At 42.0% G+C, this 22,607-nt stretch overlaps 4 protein-coding genes across 8 annotated transcripts in view; 3 read left to right on the top strand and 1 right to left on the bottom strand.

Moving 5' to 3' along the window:
- Window positions 1-7,883, bottom strand: part of LOC143186621 (protein FAM76A) — a 44,339-nt gene extending 36,456 nt beyond the window's left edge. The window contains exons 1-7 of one of the 4 annotated variants that reach the window (XM_076390297.1): window positions 7,748-7,883; window positions 7,470-7,683; window positions 7,005-7,069; window positions 6,710-6,923; window positions 6,483-6,619; window positions 6,077-6,320; window positions 4,489-6,004 (exon numbers count right to left, since the gene is read on the bottom strand). In XM_076390297.1, the coding sequence (XP_076246412.1) occupies window positions 5,771-6,004; window positions 6,077-6,320; window positions 6,483-6,619; window positions 6,710-6,923; window positions 7,005-7,069; window positions 7,470-7,565 (990 nt within the window). In that variant the 5' untranslated portion in view covers window positions 7,566-7,683; window positions 7,748-7,883 and the 3' untranslated portion in view covers window positions 4,489-5,770. Of the gene's footprint in view, window positions 1-4,488; window positions 6,005-6,076; window positions 6,321-6,482; window positions 6,620-6,709; window positions 6,924-7,004; window positions 7,070-7,469 lie in introns of those variants that run through there. The other 3 variants (XM_076390296.1, XM_076390298.1, XM_076390299.1) reach the window with 3 other exon arrangements.
- On the top strand, window positions 4,341-9,195 carry LOC143186622 (uncharacterized). 2 transcript variants are annotated; one of them, XM_076390301.1, is made up of 4 exons: window positions 4,341-4,483; window positions 8,054-8,600; window positions 8,669-8,776; window positions 8,846-9,195. In XM_076390301.1, exons 2-4 carry the CDS (start codon window positions 8,263-8,265, stop codon window positions 9,087-9,089), a joined length of 690 nt encoding a protein of 229 aa, XP_076246416.1. In that variant the 5' UTR covers window positions 4,341-4,483; window positions 8,054-8,262; the 3' UTR covers window positions 9,090-9,195. The 2 variants fall into 2 exon arrangements, with proteins under 2 accessions (XP_076246416.1, XP_076246415.1); XM_076390300.1 differs by lacking the exon at window positions 4,341-4,483 and having other exon boundaries at window positions 7,918-8,600.
- Window positions 9,196-10,181: 986 nt separating this feature from the next.
- On the top strand, window positions 10,182-14,075 carry Ttv (exostosin glycosyltransferase 1 ttv). The gene is made up of 8 exons (XM_076391074.1): window positions 10,182-10,720; window positions 10,933-11,986; window positions 12,060-12,261; window positions 12,343-12,462; window positions 12,524-12,754; window positions 12,832-13,098; window positions 13,180-13,430; window positions 13,895-14,075. The coding sequence occupies exons 2-8, from the start codon at window positions 11,103-11,105 to the stop codon at window positions 14,073-14,075; spliced, it is 2,136 nt and encodes a 711-aa protein (XP_076247189.1). The 5' UTR covers window positions 10,182-10,720; window positions 10,933-11,102.
- A 2,225-nt stretch (window positions 14,076-16,300) lies between these two features.
- Cda5 (Chitin deacetylase-like 5) overlaps window positions 16,301-22,607 on the top strand; it is a 40,447-nt gene continuing 34,140 nt past the window's right edge. Inside the window, exons 1-2 of the mRNA XM_076390968.1 lie at window positions 16,301-16,342; window positions 16,421-16,874. Coding sequence (XP_076247083.1) covers window positions 16,823-16,874 — 52 coding nt within the window. The 5' untranslated portion in view covers window positions 16,301-16,342; window positions 16,421-16,822. The remainder of the gene's footprint in view (window positions 16,343-16,420; window positions 16,875-22,607) is intronic.

The raw sequence follows: 22,607 nt of genomic DNA, 5'->3' as shown, positions 1-22,607 counted from the left end.
AGAGACAGAGAGAGGGAGAGAGGGAGAGAGGGAGAGAGGGAGAGAGAGTGGGAGGTGGGTGAACGGGGAGTCAGCACGAAGATCGTGTAACGCGATAGATAACCGAGTGAGATTACGTGCAACAAAGATATAATTCGTGGTTGTTATAGATATTGTTGCTTGGTTACATTGTTACACGCGGAAAGGAATTAAAAGCTTTTAAGTAGACGCTCTTCACGGAAGCCGGTTACTTTAATCGTACGTTAATCTGGTGACGCGAGCAAAGATCGATTTTTCCTGTCGCGGGTGGACGGATGGATTCCAGCTACGAGCGTGACACAAAGTTCCTTCCTTGTAAATACTCGTTTCTATATTTTTTCTACGGTAGCGCCGCCAACGAAGACGAACCCGCTGAATAGACGAAACATAACGAGGGAAACAAACGAAAATAGGGTTTTCTAAGCATTATATCGAGTCGTCGCTGCCATTCACGGATAGAATCGATAGATGGAGAGTAGACCAAAGTCGTTCGAGCTTCTCGATTATCCTTCCACGGTCCATCCTAGAGCGATGCTTAGGAAAAGGTACCGTCCTAACGCGGTATCTTACTTTTTTCTACTCGTATACAAATCGCTACGCTTCCACAAATACTTCCATCGTTCGGCTACATCCGCAGACCATTTCTTTCGAAGGTGCCGCGCGTTACAGACGGGAACGACATTTGCACTTTTTTTATCGCGAGAGCTGTCGACCATTCTGTGACTACGGTCGCAGAAATCGTCGACCTATTTCACTGAATCGAGATAGGTCGACTTGGAGGAATGAAAAAGGGACGTTGCCCGTCGATAACGCGACGGATGCATTCTTCCTCGCGATATCACGGTACCATTTTCTACGCGTGCGAGCATGGACGGCTGAAAGTGAAACCGCGGCGGACTTTGTCGGCACCCGCCAGCAGCGAATTCGAGGACACGCGAGGGACAACGAGCGATAAAACGCGACGATCGAACGATATTAAGAACCAGTGACGACACGACTGCAAACTATACGAGACCTGTACCTGTATATACTAACATTACTATTAATTAATCGATAATTTAAAAGGTAATATATATATACATATATATATTATAAGGAGCTCTAATTTATGAATACCTTTATATATATATATATGTACATCGTCGTCAGTGAGGCGAGAGAGAACGGGTAGGCTGCGCTCGTACGGTAATCCTTTTAACAGGACGAAACCTTTTCACGGAAGTTAGGTAATTTATTACACGCGTACTACGTAGTAACCGTTTGACACAAGAAACAAAAGAAGCTTTCGGTGATCGAGTATCTATATATATATCTATATATTTATACACGTTCATATACATAACATATACATATATATAAATATATATATTTTTTAGGCGTCCTTTTGTCGTGGAATTTTCGAAACGGAAAACGTAGTCTCTCGGTCCACGCGAACGAATCTGTTTAATTTTCCCCCCTTCACGCCCTCTATCTCGAAGCCCCCTTTCTTCGCGCTAATCTTCTGCCGTTTCGAACGCGCGCGACTATTTTTTATTTTCTCTCTGTAATCACAGCCGACGCGGTGAAACCCCGGATCATCGTTGGAGGAAATGTCTCATCTTTCTCGTATCTTATCGCGATCGCGCACAAATCCTCGTTTGTCGATGTCCGTGACGTAATCGTGGGCTACGTTACTGGTTTTTTAATTTGCTGCTGTCAGCAGAACGGTAGGATACGCGAAACTGGCAATACTCGATGAGGAGGCATTAATTCGTTGACGGTTGACGAAATTTTCGTGCTTGGTGCTTTGAGGCGAGGACTCGGGCGCGATCTTCGATCGGGAACAAGTCGAAAGCGCACACTAACACGGGCACACCTCGAGTAGGAATTCGATAAATCGTCTAAAGGGGAGGTAAAATCTAGTCAAGGAAACTAACATGCGTCTCGTGGGGTTTTTCGTGTATTAATTTAAACTAGATCCGCCCGAGCCTTTCCTCGAACCTCAAGCCACGCTTCGACTCGAACTTAGCGCTTGAAAACGATCGATCTTTAAGTTGCTCGAGTTATTCGGAGAATATTATACGATTTTATAATTAGTTTCGCCCCATCGAGGGGATGAAAATTGAATGATAGAAGCGATCGCTAGTCGATCGTTTTAGAAGAGGAAATTCGACCAGTGAAGACATGTGATTGATTTTCTTTCGATTCTCGTATCGTCTTTTTTAACTGATTTGAAGGAAAATTTGTCGCTCTATTTTCGCTAATTTTAAGTGCCGAATCGTCGAAGTCACTCAAAGAAAGCGCAGCCTACCACTAGACGCGAAACGATCGAGTCGTTGTCGATCGGTGATACATGCACCTTCGAAGCGAAATTTTTGAGGAACGAGACAACCACTGATCGATAACGACAAGAACGTAACGATGTATCGCAGACTGATATACGCACGGTTATCAATTGTCTCTGTAAGAAAGGCTTTTCAAAGAAAGCTACGTGCATCGCGATACGATTCCAAGAACGAACGATCCGGTTAAACGGGAAGAACAAAGAAAAGAAACATAATGGCAAGAAGCACAGTGAGCGCGTTTGAGGACGTGTTAATATATTCCGAACTTCCTTTCTTAAAGCCTCAGTTTCGAAAAACGGAAAAAGCAGTAAAGAACGATGAATCTTCCACGCGATTCGTGAAACAAAAGCAACTCCAAAGGCTCCCGCGTACGCCACACACCGCGAACACATTGTCTATCCATTGTAGCTTGGAACGTGACGACTTCTAAGGTTCCTGCAACTGTCATGGTGCTCGACGTAAGATTTCTATTGGAACTGATCGTTTTTTAGTTCGTTTCTTCCATTTCGCTGAGCCCTTTTTTCACTTTTTCGAAACTCTGATCCGGGAAACGACATTCTGGCGCGTCGTTAGCTCAAGGCAGCTCTAGAAACGTGAAAAACGAGCGTTTCGATTACATTCCGGCGAATCCCCGTTCGAAAAGAGAACAGAGAGGGAAAGGGAGAAAAGAGAAGGAGAGAAAGAAGAAGATCGAACGAAACGGTACGATTCGCAAGGCCTTCACGCTGATTTTTCGCAAAATACGTTAACAGGCAACGTGGAAGACTCGGGCATTCTACCGAATGCCTCGATCAGATGAGAGAACCCTCATGTGTGCTTGTGCTACGCTAGCGATCTATTCGAGAATACGCGCAGGACGCTGAAATACTACCGGTGACGAAGTCAAGATCGCAGACGAAACCACGGACTGATCGCGCTCTGGCTCTACGGTGTTGACTTCCGGTGGCGAGTCTAGGCCTGCATGCACACGGGAACGACACTGGAAACGGGGGTCCCCGTGAATGAAAAAGGAAACAGAAGAAATTAACTACGCGCAATGTTCGTTTTTTATCCGTTAGTCGTAACAGATATCTATGATTTCAATCGTTGATTTCAATGCTCTCGCGACCGTGCTGTTCATTGGAAATCCTCGACGGCCAATCAGGAACTCGAGTCCCGAAACGTGCCCTGGGTATTCCACCGATCGGAATGGTCGCGAAAGTGTTAGCACCGAATCGATGATCGATGTCACGTCTATTTTTTTATACGCTCCAAGTGCAATCTCTGATCGCGGGCAATGGTTTCCAGTGACGTTTCGTGCTGATTGTCATTCTGTATATTGCCTCGATTCCCTACCTTGCCTGCATTAAACGCACTATTATTATAAATAACGAGATATGAGAGGAGAGAAAGAGAGAAAGCGAGAATGAACGAGAACGTATGTATGAATGAGAGAGAGAGAAAGAGAGAGAGACAGAGAGAGCGCTGAACCTAGTGTATAAGATTTAAACTGCGACAAAAAAGAACAAAAAAAAAAAATGATGAGAAAGAAGACGGTGTAGAGAGTGGAAAGGAAAAATCGAGAAGATCGTGTAAATACGCTGAAAGTAGATAATCGAAGGAAAGCAAGCGCGACTAACCGCCTCGACAACAAAAAAACAAGCAATATTTAGTTCTTACCATCTCGTAATAATTAAACGATAACTCCAACCGTACTGTACACGCGTGTACACGCTCGTAAAACGTATTTAAACGACTATAAATTAAATGTTAATTATCCTTACACACTTCGTATTATAGTAAATTGTTACGCATTTATTATCATTACAATTATTGAATAGGTAATGCTCAATTAGCATTTGTTTCTTAAAATAAAGAATAAATATATGGCTGTTGGATATTTATATGCACATATCACTACGTATTATTCGCACCTTCTTTCAATCGTGGATAAATAATCAAACGATACTCTTGGAGGAGAGGAAATTCAAGGATACGGTTTCAATTTTTCACACTCGTGATCGAGTTCTACCTCTCCTTAAGATTCTGTCATCTTAGTTCAAAATTCCGTCCATCTAAACTATCGTGAAACGACGATCAAGACGGACGGATCCTTCGAATAGGAAGGAAGTCCAAGGATATGTTTCAACTTATAAGGCGAGGTATATCGTTTTCAACCTTTTATTGTAAATTGATCTACAATCACCATATCCTGGTTCATCGTCGTTTACATCTTCGTCGTTTATAAATAGGAAAATGTTACAGCAGCACTATTGCTCAATTATCATAGTGTGTGTAGGTGTACGTGTGAACGTGTTCTCCGCATATAGCTCTGTTCGTTTCATCGCAGTTACTCAACTTTGTGACGTAAAAGTTTTTCATTAAAAATCACTTTCGTTCGCCGTGACGAACGCCATTTCCAATTTCATATTGTACAATTAACGCTTACGCGTCGCTTCGTCGTCGTCGAGAACGAACTCGTCAGCGAAACTCGCGTTCGCGTGGAACAGAACAAAATCGGGGGCCAGAAGCTACCTAACTTACGAGTAACACGTTTTTGCACTTGCATATCCCCCGAGTTAAGAAGAATGGGTAAGATTTCTCGTGTACACGTCGAAGATAATATACATTCCTATATTAATTAGAAAAATAATACAGATTTTGTCTTGTTAATGGAAACAATTAGCTATACGTAATGTACCACATGATTTACGCGGGTATGGACATTTGTGTATGTTGTCACAGCTAACCAAGTCCCTGAAAACAATTTCAAGAAATGTCTTTCATCTCCCAGAGAAATTACGTTTCTAGTTTAGGAACGATACTATTTCAGTTTCGCGCCGTGAGGTTCTTTTACTTCGCACTCGATCGCAATACGTAAATCTCGTATCCAAAAATTTTAAAACGACAGTGCACAAAGAAAAATAAAAGAACAGGTGAATGGAACACATTTGTGATAGCGAACTGAGGCAACCGTTGCTTGAAAATAGAAAAATGAATGCCTTCACTTTTACTGACTCTTATCGAACACGTGATTTTGTAAGACGATAACGGCCTTAACATTTACGAGAATGAATGAAACTATCTGCTCTGTAATCACTCCGGAAGAACATATCTTTGTATGAAAATATAGGAGCGAGGTAGCAAAAATAATACAATCTTACACGCATACTTAAAAACGATAGATCACAACTAAAAAGCACAAAAAAATATATGGAATCCCTCGTGTAACGTTCCGCTCTTAACAGAAACGAAACATTTAAGAAGTCAAGAAAAAAAACACTAAATCATAAATAAAATACCATTCCAAACGCTACATACAGTCAGTTACAACATTTTATTATCGTAAAATATGTTGCGTCGAAGAATTAAAATGTAAATGTAAGAGAATATTATCGTTCGAATATTAATTGACGAAGAATAATGAGGATGTGAAATGTCCTACCTTATCAAGGTACAGGACTGTCTGTTCCGCTTCCGCTGTTGGTCCCAGCTTCCGTTTTCGTGGCAGCCACTCTGTCGCCCCGTTTAGAGCTCTTCGATAGGGAAGCAACTTCTTTCAATAAACTAGAGATCTTGTGTTGCATAGTTGATATTTTGGCTTCGTACTCCTTCTCCGTAGCCTTCATCTTGTTACGCAGTTCCGTTTCCGACGTGAAGTTTTTCGCTTTCAGTTCCGTGATCTGTGAACAGACATAATCATCCATGATCCACTGATATTTTACAGTGTTTTTTAAGTGTCAATGAATACTTACTTGTCTATCCTTGGCAAGTAATTGTCCATCCTTGATAGAGATTTGTTTCTGAAGATGGGCTATTTTCTCTTTAAGTTGCGTGACCGCGACCACATGATCCGAACTATTTGGATCGTGTGGGTCATGCACACCAACCATCCTCGCTGCTTTCACTGGCGTAGGGCCATTCGTGTCTCCACCCTCTGACTGAGGAGGCAGCTTTGTAACGTCTACTCTGTGCGGTCTCTTATTGTGACCTTTCAATCTGAAGCAAAGCGAATAGAGTCAATACATATTTGTATCTGTAGCTGACAGACGAACCATTACCAGGGTGTCTTACATGGACGTGATACTGAAATTGTGGTGAACACAAGTAAAACTACTAAGCGCAAAGTTACCTTGTGAGATTACGTATTTGAATAATTACTTTTGTTCTTTGTGCTTCGCTGCCCGCTGTTGTGCCAGCTTCAAATGTGCCCTCCTTTCTGCGTCTGACTGTTTTGTTTTCGCCAGTGCTCGTTTGTATGACAATGTGCACAGCCAACACAATAACTTTCCGTCAACCTTTACGGAATAGAATTAATTGGCTGATTAGCATTAATATAAATAGACAGTGGTGTGAATGGTGAACATCAGTGAGTTGAATATCTTCACCTTCTTATCTTCATCCTGTCTATCAAAGGCACACTTCTGTTTGCACTGTTCACAAGTAACCGGCGGTCCATAACGTTTCTCAGAATTCGTACAACGTTGACACTTGCTGCCAATAAATGCAGCAATGGTATTGCAATATTCACAGGCCGAAGGTTTACCATAAGACTTTACATTTTGCTCACACTTTTTACATATAGTGCTAGTGTTACCCTTTCTGTAATGAAAAGCAGCATTATTTCATACAATGCATCCTGCAAACCATACATAATATAAAGCAACATTAGTGGGTGCTTACATTGTTTGCTGGAATTCTGACCTACAATACGTACATTTCACCACAGGAAATGCACCTCTGCACTCCTAAATAAGCAATACAATACTGTGAAAATTCATAGAGAAAAAGCATGAAAATTGTAGCATACACAATTGCTCATGCCATCATATAAAGCATATAGAAAGCATATTTGAAGAAACAAATTTCTAAAATACTTATTTCGTTCTTTCGAACAAACATGCGTGAACAATATAAAAATCTTAAACATCACAGCGACGCGAAAAGGCCTCACGACTAATTCATTTTTCGAAATTTCCCTTTCGGTAAAGTAACACCGATTCCATTGGAAACATGCGTTTGACTTAAAAAGTTCTATTATTAGCCCGCTGTTTCGCGAGCACGGAAAGTGACGCTCGATGTGGATCGGTGTTAACGCGAAGAAAAATTCGTGCACGGGGGAAAAACACGAAAACACGGGGACGATACCTTGCACAATTGCTGTCCCGGTGAAAGTTCCTCGAACGGATGCCTCGAAAAGCACCTGGAGCACGCGAACAGTGCCTGGACATTGTTCGCGCTCATCGTCTCACGTTGGCTCGTGTTTGGCCTCGGTGCTCCGAAAACCGTACGTGTCAGCAACGATAAAAAGCAATTCTCGCGGACGTGCGACGGCGAATTGTGCCGTGTGCCTCGCTGTTTTCTGGTAGGAACAAAAATAAAACGTAAAACTGGACGCGGCGGCACTCGCGGTGACGGCACCTTACATCTTTTAAACCGTTTTGCGCGTCTGACGCGATTGTTTTGCGTACATAACCGCGTCACTTTGCTCGTTCACTGCACCGGTTGTTGATTTCAGACGGCCATCTGTGACTTCTCACGAGAGAAACGTTTTTACTAGTCGAAGACCGTGGCCAGATGTCGCACCTGTTCCGATTCATATATCCCCAACGTAACGCGCGATAAACCAATCGTTATTTTTATAACCAAAAGGATCGAACGACAATTGGTCGAGACGTTTTGCTCGACAATACTCGTAGAATTTGTCCTTTTTGACCTTTTGTTCCCAACAGTGGCCAATCATCGGGGAGATTCTGTTAGACAAGAAACACGTGCAAAAGTGCACGCGCTCGTCTTCTACGTAGTCATTCAAACACAGTTCGAGTATAAATATAACCTATAAGCTTGGTCAACGACGTCAACGTGGTCAGGCTATGTAAACATGCTTATGAAGTTTGAAGGTTGAAGTGAATGCACTTGTAGGATTTATCAATTAAGCATAATGCAATTCGGGAAGAGATTGCAACGACGACAGAAGGAGAAGGAGAGAGCACTGTACGTTCGCATGCCACATGTGATACGGAATCAAGAAGATGTGGCGAAATTATTTACTGGGGACTTTAAAGTTAAACTTCTGCGACAGGCTAGTAGATACTGCTACGTGATATTTTCTGATGTCGAAGAGAAAATGAAGAATTTACAAGCTGCTAAGAACTTGAAAATAAATGATAAGCGCGTGATAGTTGCTTCAGCGGTTATAAAGCCTAAGGAAGAACGAAAAAAAGTGGTAAAGAAGAAGCTTGTTATTCCTAAAATAAAAGACACGAGGATAACTAAGACGTAAGTACTGAATTTTATGGTTGTTAAGTGTGTAATTTAAGTATCTTCATAATGGGATTTTTTATTAGGTTGTTTGTGTCAAATATTAAATGTGGAACAAAGCTTGAAGAATTAAAAGCAGCTATACCAGGATGTTTATCTATTAAAATGTTGAAACCATATTCACAAAAATGCAGGTAAGTATTTGTTGTCATAGCTTTGCATGTGACACTGCAAGGCAAAAAATCTTTAAATCATATTTTTAGGGGTGCAATGATTAAAATGGAAAGTGCTCAATTGGCAGCAGAGTATTTAGAACGCACACGAGAATCTCCTGTTGTTGGAGGACACAAATTGAGGATAAATCCTGATACCAGAACTAGACATAGAAAACCAAAATCAAGTAGTAGTCTTAAAATTTATGATGGTGACACAGAAATTAAAGAAATATTCAGTAAAAATAAAAAAAGTGCACCTTTAGATCACATTGTACTTCAAAAGGACTCTTAAATCCTATTGTTTTATTAAATTTATATTTTATTCATAATTAATATTTATGTTTTTGTAAAATAGTTTATAGAACCAATAAAAACGAAATCTGCATACCAAAAATTCACCCACATATTAGATATAGTTTCAATGAAATGTACATTAAAAATAATATCCAACTTAATTCTCTCATAAAAAGAATTGCTATAGATAAGATTCATATGAAAGAACACGTTTATATTGAATGTCAAGTAAAGGAAAAAACTATGATAAATATAAATGATCAGTAAACGCTACGCTCGTTTCTAAGAAATTGCGCAACATTGATCTCAAATAGGAGCAAATTCCAAATATAAAAACACTTATTCGTAGAAAGCTGATGCATATACATAGAAAAACGGTCAAAAGATCAACGATCAAGGTGAAATCTCGCCTGCATATTCCTAGTAATTATCCTCTACAAGAAAACAGTTCATCGCGTAACTTCAGCGAGGAATGTAGTGTATAGAAGGTTCTCGTGAAACAAGGTATACGAGAAAGAAGAGCTATCAAATTTCACGAATCAAGCAAAGATCATATCTACTTCCCGTTCTTCCGTTACTAAAGCGCATATTTTCGCATAAAAACCTAGGGAAGCAGCTGCTGGAAAATAGTCTACGATCTAGTATTAGTCGTTAAACTAACAGGTAAGTTTTTTACTCTACAAATTTGCCTTCAATCAAACATAAAAGCTCTCGTATTTCTCGCACCTTAATCTTAATCAAGCTCCCCTGTGTTATAATAAGAGCCACTTTGTCCCACGTTCCGGAAGCTTCACGCTAAATGACGCGGCTCCTTTATAAGGTATTGATTTGCAATAAAAAAAATACGTGCTTTTAATAAATTTAATCGAAGCGGGTGAGACGGCTCGGGAGCTTTATCGGTCGACCGCTAGGTAGCAGGATAACCTTGATCAGGGAAGTTTTGTTTAGATTCGTAGAAGTGTAGCTCCGCGTTATCACGTATACAGATAGTACGTGCGTATCGCACACAGTGAAACATCTCTCGAGAGCTCGACGTGAAGTAACCAATAAGCGATTTGCCAGTCTAATCGTTCCAACGTCATTGCATAACTCGCGTTGCTTTTTAAACCAATTATTTAATGCGCTGCGTGCAATGATTTTGCACTTGGAGGCGTTTACTGATCGATGTCACGCGTGTGTAGTGACGCCGACCAAAAATGCGTATGGGCATAATAACGCCGGCGAGTTCTGCGAATTCGATGTACGTCAGAACTAACCTAAGAAAGAAAAGCTTCTTGTTACGCGGTTCTAATGGGGAACGTAGAGTGTCGTAAATAACTATGATCTGTCAAGTTCGCATCCGTTTCATCGAACCTCGACTTCGATGCGTTCGAGACGTCGTCCCTCTTGTGCAACGTCCGTGATAATTCACGTATAGGTTAACTCTCTCTCATCGTCAGCGTCCATCGACCGTTTACAATCTGTCATTTAAATTCGACATTTTGTAAATCTTAATGTAACGCATGAATAGTAATACGGAGCTGACGTTTCTATAAATGTTATACACGTCTTCTGCCATGTATTTTATAATAATCAGACCTCTCGAAACGTTCCTGCTAATAGTCAATATCGAATCTTTCAAATTTAAAGGTAACTATGTGTGTTCTATTTATCTGTTTTTGTTATCAATAATATTCTCTTTATTGATAACTCGCGCAAACGTTATTTAAAGAACAGTAGTGATATGGCGTGACTCAGTTAATTCTTTAATGATAATACACTTTTTTTTTAGTAGCACCATTAGTTTGTGTATGTGTGAAAAAGTGTGTTCATATCAGTGTTGGTTTTTTATTTTGTTTCAGCAATCTTTAGGAATGAAATCAAATCCGTTTTGGAGTAATATTTGATTTATATACTTATAAAATAAAAGAAATTCAGTATGATGCATTTATGATTAAATGCATGCATTCTACTCATGAAGAATAATGTTTGAGATTAATATATATTTGTGTACAACCTGATTGCATTAAAAATGCAAGCCAAGAAGCGCTATTTATTATTATTTGTAACATGTGCGTTTCTTGGTTATTGTTACTTTGGTGGTTATCGGTTAAAAAGTGAAAAGTGGATAGGCAGATCTCAGTTGCCTTATGAGCGATTGCCTTCATATTTAAGTCTAAATGAAGAGTTCTATGACAAGGATTTAAGGACATCAAATGGAAATTTGTTTATGTCTCAACGTACAAGACAATGTCGTATGGAGACTTGTTTTGACTTTACCAAATGCAAGCAAGGTTTCACAGTGTATGTGTATCCAGTGGAGGATGTGATAAGCCCATTATACCAAAAAATATTAAATGTTATTACAGAATCAAGATATTATACTCCAGATCCAACTCGAGCATGTATATTTGTATTAGCTCTTGATACATTAGATAGGGATCCATTGTCAACAGAATTTGTGCATAATCTTCCAGCTAAATTAATGAGACTACCATATTGGAACAATGGAAGAAATCATTTGATATTTAATTTATATTCAGGGACATGGCCTGACTATGCAGAAGAATCGCTAGCTTTTGATTTAGGATATGCTATGCTTGCAAAAGCTAGTATGTCTATCTTTAGACACAGGCCAGATTTTGATGTGTCTATACCATTATTTGGCAAACAACATCCAGAACGTGGTGGGGAGCCTGGTCAAGCTTTAGAAAACAACTTTCCCAGTAATAAAAAATACGTTGCAGCTTTCAAGGGTAAAAGATACGTCCATGGGATAGGTTCTGAAACTAGAAATGCTCTCTATCATTTACACAATGGAAAAGATTTAGTGTTTGTCACAACTTGTCGTCATGGTAAAGCATGGAAGGAGTTTCAAGATGAACACTGTCAACAAGATAATCAGGAGTATGATATGTAAGCAGAGATATTTTAAAGAACAGCCCATTTAATCATAATAGAGAATTTAATGCCTCTCCTATTATTTCAGATATGATTACGAGATTCTATTGATGAATGCTACCTTTTGTCTCGTACCACGAGGAAGAAGACTCGGTAGTTTTCGATTTTTAGAAGCTTTAAGAGCTGGATGCATTCCTGTTATTCTAAGTAACGGCTGGGCGCTTCCGTTTCATGAACGTATAGATTGGACACAAGCCGTTATATTTTCTGATGAAAGACTGTTACTTCAAGTAAGGAAAATTCAATTCAATTACAATTCATTAGAGAAAGACAAGAAAAAATTAAGATCCAATTAAATCATATTCTTTCAGATACCAGATATAGTAAGATCTGTATCTAACGTACAGATTCTTAAATTACGGCAGCAGACCCAATTTCTTTGGGAGCGATATTTCTCGTCGATAGAAAAAATTGTATTTACAGTATTCGAGGTAAATATCTGTAGCAATAAAATAATGTTATCATTTGCCTAACTTTTGATTAAATTTCCAGAACATTCGCGAACGATTGCCATGGGAAGGCACTAGGGAAAAGCTTGTTTGGAATACTAGTCCTGGAGCATTAACAATTTTACCGCAATTTGCTGATAGTCAACAAGAACTTCCATTTTCAAAGAGTAACCCGGGTAATACTTTCACTGCCATCATTTACTCACAGTTGGGATCTACTGCCGTTCTTTACCGTTTGCTTAAAAGTCTCGCGAAAAGTAAATATCTAGATAAGGTGAGTCGAAAAACGCTCTGTCCTTCTTGTTCTCACAGTAATCACGAATGGCTAACAATCGTGTCATTGACTTTCAGATTATTCTAATGTGGAATTCAGATGTTCCGTTACCGAGGAGGCCACGTTGGCAAGGGATCAAAGCGCAAATACATGTTGTTACGGTTGATGGTATATCCCAACGTTTCTATCCTCATCCACTAATCAAAACTAGTGCCATATTATCGCTGGACGAAGACGCCACGCTAAACACAGACGAAATTGATTTCGCCTTTACCGTTTGGCGGTCGTTTCCCGATCGAATAGTTGGCTACCCAGCACGATCACATTACTGGGACGACTCTAAGGTAAGTAGAATTGAACAAACTTTTTAAGAACCTACTCGACACATTCTCGACGTTTTTCACCCTTCATTTTATCGTTTAAAGCGCTCGTGGGGTTACACAAGCAAATGGACAAACGACTATAGTATAATTCTGACTGGTGCCGCTTTTTATCATCGTTATTACAATACTTTATATACCGAATTACTGAGCTCGACCCTTCACAAGACTGTCGAGCAGTCGCAAAATTGCGAAGACATACTTATGAATTTTTTAGTGAGCCATGTTACTCGAAGACCACCCATTAAAGTAACGCAGCGGAAATTGTATAAAGATACTACGGTGGCTGGTATCAGGTAAGCGTCACTCACCATTAGTACTCACTTCTCGAACAATCTTCTACCCTCTTTTTCATCTCCCTTACTTGAATCCAACCCCTCGCGAATAAGTAATCTATATCCATTTCCATACGCAGTAAATCCCACAGTTTCTTAATTGCACAATATTTTAACACACCAACTATTTTATGCATCTATTTTCCACTTTTTTAACACAAAAATTCGTTAGACTCCCGATTGTTTAAAAGTAACGGAAGAGGCTAGTCTCCTCCAATCGATCTTTCGATAATCGAAATATAATATAATCGATTAGTGCAGTAAAGTTCCGCTAGGTGTTCGAATTGGCGTAATCTATAGTTTTGTGAAAACGATTTTTTCCCGTGATGTAGGATTATTTTATTTGGTAAATATTGTTAATGGAGCATTGCTTTTGCGAATTACTGTTTCGATTTTTCGTTTACGATTCATGGTTTCGTTTTCAGATCCCCATGGAACGATCCAGACCACTTTATACAACGGCAAACGTGTATGAATACGTTTGTGGCCGTTTTCGGGTACATGCCATTGTTGAGGTCGAATATGAGGCTGGACCCGGTCCTGTTCAAAGACTCTGTAAGCAACCTGCGCAAGAAGTATAGGCAAATTGAATTAGTTAGTAATTAGAATTATATACAGGATATTTTATCGATTAAGCAGTTATTTATCTTTGAAACGAGGAGCATCCTATATAGTCTCGAACGTTTCGAACGATAGTTGCGCGAATTGCTATATATACGGTTATATACGCGTGAGGCTATTTCAAATGTATAGGGAACACTTACATTGTTGTAAGTCGGGCAGCGAATCAAGGAATGTCTTTCATTCTCGAGGGATGCCGATACTCTGCGCTTTTATGTATTCGCGAATGAATTTTTGTACAAAACTAATAGGATATCTTTACGATATTGTTCGAATTCGAATCGGGCCACGACCTGATTGTCGTGCCACCGCCGTATTCAATTGATTGTACATACGAATCGTTTCATAGTTATTAATAAAACAAACGAGATGAGAAAATGGAAAAGGGAAAATATTATTTGACAAATTCTTCGACTTTTAAAACTGGCCTTTGCAGTTACGCGGGATATTCTAATTGTAGTCAATTGATCGCTCGAAACCAAATTTATCAAACGCTTATTTTTTCCTCTGTCGTTATTGAAATTTATATTTTATATATGACGGGTAAAGACGTAGCTCTGAATTTATGTAAATCGAGAGTGGCAGCTCGCGATTCTGAACTGTCTGAGAGCTATCGGAGATCGTTTCTTTATGTTTCTTTTATCGAATAGTTTAGAGGTTCTTTAGTGTAAGGCACAGGCTACCGATTACCGTTTTGTCTTGATGTTTCGAAACAAATGACGCATTTGTTTCCTAACGCTGTACGTTCGTAGTTTTCTCTATGTATTCGGGGCACAGATTATATTTGTAAGTTGTAATCAAGTAACGTAGCAGTTAATTCCAAGGTTTCACGTATTACTATGTGTAAGAACGTTTGTAACGTTATTTCAGTTCGCGCGTGCAACTCGATCGATCCTGTGCATTTCGTCGGTACTGTATGCATTTTAACGAGCTCTCAGGAGACCCTTAAGAGGAAGTAAGAAATTACTTGTGACAATATATCGCAAGTACGTCTAGTCGTTTATGTTCATTTACATTGGTACGCCTGAAGGAAAGGTAAATGATTCGCGGTAGGTAAACTCGAAGTTGTATTTGCGTTTCCACGACATAAGCAAGGAGGAGAGAATCATGTACATACATATATATACATATACATGTGATACGTTCGTAATTATCATGTGATATATTCGTAATCATCGGAAGCAGGATTAAAAAGATTTTGTAATTCCAACGGCATTTTTTCTGTTGCGTGAACGTATATGCTTTAACATACTTTAGGGAGAATGTTATATTTTCTATGGTATATTTAATTTCCATAGTCGAAGGGTCAGCAGGAACGAAGAATTGCTTCTCACTCGGTGATTCCTTTCCCTTTGGTCGTGGAATGTTTCTACTTACCTCGAATAACGATAACACTTTTTTTTTATCGATATCTTCTAGCGTCTGCTGCTTTTTTCCTGCAAACTCTTCACCCCTTTCAATTCGATTATGTACGGGACTGTGCAAAATGATCGCTTTTGCTCCGAACAAAGGTACCAAACATTATTTTTAATCTTAACAGAAGGTTATTTTATCATTAACGTAGACGGTTGACCTTCACTTAGCGAATCGATGGTTTACGTTAATTCGAAGCTGATTGTCGATATAATCTTGTTGCGTCAGAATAACGTGTATCTGAACAAATATTGAATGATTTTATATGGCCGAGAAAATAAAGTTTTTATACAAACCTATGACCGCAACTCGAAGGCACTATCTTCAAACATTCTATCGCTGTCGTAACTTCGCTCACAGCCCAGTTAAAAACGGTATTAATCGTTTCGATTCACCGTAAACCCCGACTCGGCTGTAAACCATCCATTTCTACGAGCCTCGGCGGCCAGCTGCATTCCTCAAGGGGACAGCGAGGGAAGTTACGAACAATATTCTACGATTTTACGGCGATTCGTTCATAGGCCATCAAAAGTAACCCCGGCCGTTTTGTTCGCAGGGAAAGAAAGGTCGGCGTAAAAGTTTTCTCCCATCGTTGGTCACGTAAGCCGAGAATGGTTTCAGGGTTACCGATACGAGAAACGGAAAAATCTGATCGAGGGAAGGCGGATTTCGTGGTGGAAGGCGGCCGATCGTGTACCAAGCTGCCACCACCACTTCAACCACCACCTCCACCGTCGGCCACCTCCATCGTCCAGCGATCGCGAACGCGGGAATGGTGGTGGCCACGCGGTATAGCGCAACAACACTCCCTTCTTCTTTGTTGCTGGTTTGCTAGAAAGGTGACTATGCCAAGAAGACAGGAGGTATTGAGCACGCCTTGCGTATACCCAGTCACCTTTCTCTCCTCGTGACCGTAGCATATGTTTTGCGACGTCGATGGAGCTCGCGCGGCTTTGAACGGCGCCACATTGTGAAGCTGCTGCTCCACGTTCCTTCCCTCTTTTTCGTCGATCCCCCACGGGGTGGATTTCTACCGAATTCTCGAGCGCGAGGAGTCGAGCAGTCAGTGTTCGCCCGGTCGGGAACCAGCTCGGTAAAAACGTAATCCACGGAAAACGAAAGGAAATCGCCGCGGCGAAGCAGCGTCGCGCGGAGTCGGCCGCCTTCTCGCGATCCTCTCGGTTTCACCGGCTCATTTTTCCATTTTCGTCGCACCTGAAGCGTATGTGCGCGGATCTGACATTCGAGTAGCTGGACACCTGGCACCATCGATCGGGAGATTTTCCTCTTTGCGTCCTGCGCGAGTAACGGCTGAGAAGATGATCATCGTGAGCAGCGTGTTGCTGTTGCTGGCGGTCGTGTCGAGAGTCGGTGAGTGATGACACTTTTGCTTACGTTTTTCTTCTATTTTTTTTTAGTATTGTTATTTTAATTTTGTTGCGTCAACCGCTACCTCGCCAAATTTATTTTTCGTTGACACTCCTGTTTTCACACCTGTTGACGCAACTCGTGAAATGTATGTGTCTACTCGAACCGCGGGAATTCGTTTCGCGCGTATCTCTTTAAATCGCGCTCGAAGGTCGAAGAGGAAAACCGATCGTGACGGTGAACGGCGCGAGACAAACCCGTATTCAAATATCTCGAATAATTCTGTTATGTAACCTGTTAGTGATATTTTACTTGATTGGATATGAACCTTGAGAAAAAGTCGCGGAAAAAGTGTTTCCAAAAGTAGTCGTCGTATCGTGTGAATTCTTGAAGACTCAAGTAACTAACGTTACGGTATACAAATTGTTTAATCGGCTGGCGCTCGGATTAGGCATTTAATCATACTCTCTACGATCCCATTTCCCATTATTGGATGAGAATTATGTAAGGATGGTGTTTGAAACGGCGTTTTTGCCAGTGAACTCGGGGAGAGTCAGTGACTCGTCAGTTAGCTGCATTGCAAGCTTGCATTAACCGCGAAAATGTCAGTTTATGTAATCCGTCGGGTCGTTGGATAACTAGCACACGCGGAAATCGAGCACCTCTGGTCCCCGAGGGTGTGCCCCAAGGGTGCGCGGGAACCTCTTTTTCTCCATTCGCATAGGTCCCCTTCTCGACCGGGCCCAAATAAGGTGACACGCTCTAAAACGCTTCCTCGAATAGCCAGATCGGATTAATTCCCCTGGACCGCTTTGGAAAAATTTTCTGCTCGTTAGCGGGCGCTTTTAGGGAGGCCTCAGGACTGCTTAATATCTCTTTGAATATTCCCTTCATTCTTATATTTAAGGAAATGCACTTCAACTGATTTTTTTAAAAGAAGAATCAAAGTTACGTTATTCGGTAACGAATTTCTTCTTTGCTATTTTTTATTTTTGAGTAAGATTTGAAAAATCGAGAGTTTCTTCATTCTTTTGGACATATGATAAATGCCCTAGTACCTGGAGACTAACGCTAATTTTATTCAATTTTTAGGCGTGAATTCTACTGTATTAGGCACATCTAATTAAAAATAAAAACTAACATCAGCTGAAGGGAACTTGTGTATTTCAAATTGTGTATTTCAATTAATTAAATTAAGTTACATTCCGTTAACATAAAGTTTGTTAATACTCTGGAGTCCCAGAGTCCATTACCCAGGCATTACATAGAAACGCTGAACAAACACAATTTTGTGGCTCTTAATTTTCGTCGATTCAACCAGGCATCGTCAAAGTCTGCGGCCAGCGGCATTTCGCAAAAGCAGTCGTTTCGCATGCGAAACCCAAGCTACTGTTGCTGCACTGCAGAAGTTTCTCCCAGTCCAAATGAACGATCAAACAGAAACCAAGTGTAATACCAACCTGAGATTATTTCCAAATTTTCGAAAATTGCGCGCGATTTCAATAAATCCTTAGACAAGTTACCCTCGTCCAGCAACGACGAAGCAGTCGACCTCTTGCGAAAGTAGAAACCGATCGTGTTTAGCGATCGTATCGAAGGATGCCCGATACGAATTAAATCGATGAAACGACTTGGAACGATCGAAGGCGGTGGAGATCTAGACAAAGGGGAATGTTAACAGCATTGTAGAACATTTCGGTAACACGGCTGGCGGGCTCGCCGTGGAAACGATCTTTTTGCGAAATCGCTCGCCGGAGGTGCTCTCGCGGCTGCGGATAGAATCAGAAATCTGTTCCCATCGGTTAACAAGGAACGCAAACGCCGTAACGTACATCCGCCCGCGGCTCTAGACGCCTGTGAACTTTGATGGACAGAACGATATTAAATTCTACATTGTTGGGAAATCAATGGCTCCGCAGAAATTACTTACAGAACTTCTACAAAGTGCAAACACCCCCTTAGAATTCGATACGAATCTTTTTAAGACGTCCTAAAGACATACTGATTCGTAACTCCAGGCCTCTTAAAGACGTCTTTTGGACATTTCTAGGTTTGTACTGTCTTCTGGAGAACTTCTACAAACGACTCCTTTCGAGAATTCAATATTAATCCTTGGAACACCTGGAGCACCTGATTACGCTGCATGCATCATTCCAGTTGTATCACTGCGTAACGATGATTACCATTTCCAGACATTCTCCTCGCCTTCGTTACGCTAGAGCTCGTCAATAGTATGCGCGATCCAGTGGAATCCGACCTTCGATGGTGGTTTTGACATTTTTCCAGCGGTGGAAGCGCGCCGTTAGACAGCATGACGAAGATGTTATCCGTGAAAACAGCTGAGCGTGGCCACGTGCCCGCGCAACGAGTATTCAAATTTATTCGAACCCTCCGACCCTTCCTCGTTCCTCCTCGCCCGACATAAATCGCGGACGAATTAGAATACGTTCCCTGAACGACGTCTGGTGGGCGAGCGTGACATTATCCAAGCAATTAACGCGGTCGCGTTCCTCGGCGAATTGAAAGCAAGATCTCATTAAAGTGGCAAGGACGCCAGGATCCAGGAACGCGAAGCGACAGATTTACAAGAGGAGATAGGGATCGCGGTAGATCCCGCGGATCGAGGATCCTAGGAGCGCGGGAGTATCTGTGATTTCGCGCGTAGGCGCCAGTATCGTCCACCGCTATCGGGTAATTTACTGTCGGGATGCAGTTTACGCCCCGTAATTTATCCGCCCCCAATCTCAAGCTCGCCGTCAAGGACTCGGCTGGAAATATTACCGGAGATTACGTTTGGGTGGCGCTGGGCGCGGCTCGAGGAAATCTCTGTAAACCGGTAACATTTTTCAGCGGACGCATGAATTACCCAGCCGTTCCCTCGGTTTTCCATTATCGTTTGGCAGAGCATTGAAGCAGCGAGGTCTCTGCCGAGATCCACGCTTTGGAATTGCTCATTTGAAGTCATTTGCCTCGCGATGAATGGGGCAAGCCCTTTAATAGTCCACGCGACCTCTGCGTTAGATAGCCAATGCTTTCAAAGCGGAATCGTAGAGTCGCTTTATCCTGGGCACAGTGTTCCTGTACTTCGACGATATTTCAGTCAGTGCTGATAGCGGCTGTGGGAGGATTGCTGCACGTGCGTATGCGTTTACGCGAATTCTTCCGCTGGCTGGCAACGAGGAAGCTTATTACACTGTTCTTGTCGCGAGCTATGAAGAAATATGGAAGCTAGATATATCGCCAATTAAAGCGGCTCCGAGATTCCAGTGCCTCATCTAGCTGCCCGCCAAAGAGCGTTTCATAAAAATTCGTGTCACTTTCGGGTAGCGGTGTTCCGAGCAAAAGAGAAATCAGCTCGTTAATCGCTCCAATTATTGAGAATAAAAGTTGCTCCCTCCTCGTTCCAGAGCGATCGTTCTCACTGAACAATTGCTTAAGGGGAGTTATGAACGCTGCGTGGTTCAAGTAGAAGGAACTACGTTTCCGCCAACAGGGTCGCGTAGGCATGCGCGACTTTAATTCGCCGCGAGAGGTTCCTTAAGCGGCTGGATTACAAGCGTTCCTTGTAACACAGCCGACGATATTTTATCCCGTCGTCAGTCTGATGCTTAAATTATGCTCGCGTGCACCGTTAAAAGTGATACCTTGACCAATGCCCCTGGACCAAGGAACACGATACCTTGCTGAGGTGAGACACGCTCTGTGGCTATTATCCTTTCCGCGGAATTATGGGCGCTTCTGTAGTGGAATTACACAGAGTCTCTGGGCCTACTTTTGATCAGAAATCTTCAGATTTACAAATCTTAATGGATTCACATCTTTTGCTTTTCAAATGTTTAGATGAAGGAGCAGTTCCCCTAGGGCAGCATAGCACATAAGGCTGTGGTTACAGTGGATGCGTTTTCTGACGAATGTGTTTGAATTTGCTACGTAAAGAAGCTATTTAATAACTATACCTAGTATTTCACAAATAGCATTAGCTATCTTGCATACTATCTCTCTGTAAAAGAACCTTAAAATTGGAGTCGACAACTTGGGGTTTCCTCCAAGGGTGTTAATTCTTCAGAGAAGTTCCACAAGAAGACCCCCCATCTCACATCGCCTGAGCATTAACTATTACCCACGTTCTATCTCTCTCCTATCACCATACGTTTCCACATCTCATAACTACATATCGTGTTCCTCGCCTAGGCCAAACGATTTCTCAGAGTGCCTCGCGTCGAGGGTAAAATTTCGAGCGGTCGCTGAGATCAAAGCGTTCCCCGAGAATATCCAATATCACGTTATCTCGCGGTTGTAATTCCGTTTGTTAGCGCGCGGGGGATCTCAAAGTCGAGTGTGGTCGCCGCTTTGTCGCGGAGGAACGCTCCGCCATTATCCTTCCCGCGGGATTCCATCAGCACCCACACTCTCCCTTGTTCGCAATTACCTGGAGAATTTACCGCGGCGTACATAGGTTATGCCATGAGCCGTGTTGCCTATTACGTTCCCTGCGCCGCGTTATCCATCGATGTCGGAGGGCTTCGCGGTGCTCGCCAATTACGCAAAGAATTTACCGTGGCCAATGCGCCGATATCAGTCCCTCGACTCCGTCGTCCATTATCCTTTGAGTGGCCCCAACGACGGGGAACTATTCGCGGCGAGAGAATAAAATCGTCGACAGCGACTCGTGAAATTCGTGACTGGCCAAGCCCCATCCAGCCTCCAACCACCAGCCGAGACGTTGCTGCTCTCGAGCCTCCTGTAATTCGATATTAAACTGCGAGCGTCTTAAACGCGTTACGTCTTGGTCAATTGAGCAAGCGCAGTTATCGTTACGAAATGTATTTGCGAGGATATTTCACTGCAGACCACCGGATGGCACTAATGCACCCTGTTGCCTATTACGAGCGCCGCGATAATGCGCTGCTGCATCGTAAAACGGTTGGAACAATGCGCGAAGGAAGCGATTATGCTCCTTCGGGGCCAGCCAGCGTTTTGAGCAGCCTCTGCTGATCGATCGGTGGTCCATATTTGGACCTAGACAGCGGAGGCTGTTATATCCATCGAGTTCGTGCTCCTCTGTACCTCAGATCGGTCCCACTTGAACTTGGGTCGAGGCACTAAAGCTCGTCTAACGTTTTCATCCTTCGAGGACGCGTCTATCCGTGACGCCGCGTAATCCTGTCGTCGATTATCAAATGTCAGACGTCCACGGTACCCTGTCATCGCGGCAGTGTGCCATTCTCCTAGCTGTCGCATTACCAAACAAGGAGTCGTTTGACAAAGCAGTCGGCACGTTTGCTGCACTCTCACACGATTCAATAGGCGTTTATGTATAGGACCTGTCGCTTGGGTTCGGTTGGCTCGTTCTATTCGGGACTCCAGCGTGCAGTCCAACAGTAACAATATTCAGTTACTCCTATCCTCGATTCATGACGATTCGTGATTACTGGGAAATCGAAGAAGACCTAGACTAGAAAGCTCTAGAGGGAGGACCAGAGTCAGAGCACTCATTCTATCAAGGGTAGTCGAATTATACAGACGTCCTCTTGTATCTGAAGCTTAGTTTTTCAGAGAAAAATACTCTCACTACGTCACTTTGCAGCGAAGAGGATTCGGTTTCGACGACGTCTGAACGCGTGCCTTCTCTATAAATAAAGTCAGGGGGCGAGCAAAGAGTTAGGGCCTGTACGTGGATCGTTAAAGGGAGCCTCTAGTGGTTTACTATCGAACGGTGCGTACCAGAGGGTTCTC

This window comes from Calliopsis andreniformis, unplaced genomic scaffold (genome assembly GCF_051401765.1).
Source record: "Calliopsis andreniformis isolate RMS-2024a unplaced genomic scaffold, iyCalAndr_principal scaffold0022, whole genome shotgun sequence".
Taxonomy (NCBI): Eukaryota; Metazoa; Arthropoda; class Insecta; order Hymenoptera; family Andrenidae; genus Calliopsis; species Calliopsis andreniformis.
Note: the sequence above shows the minus strand (reverse complement) of the source record. Positions and strands in the feature narration are given on the sequence as shown.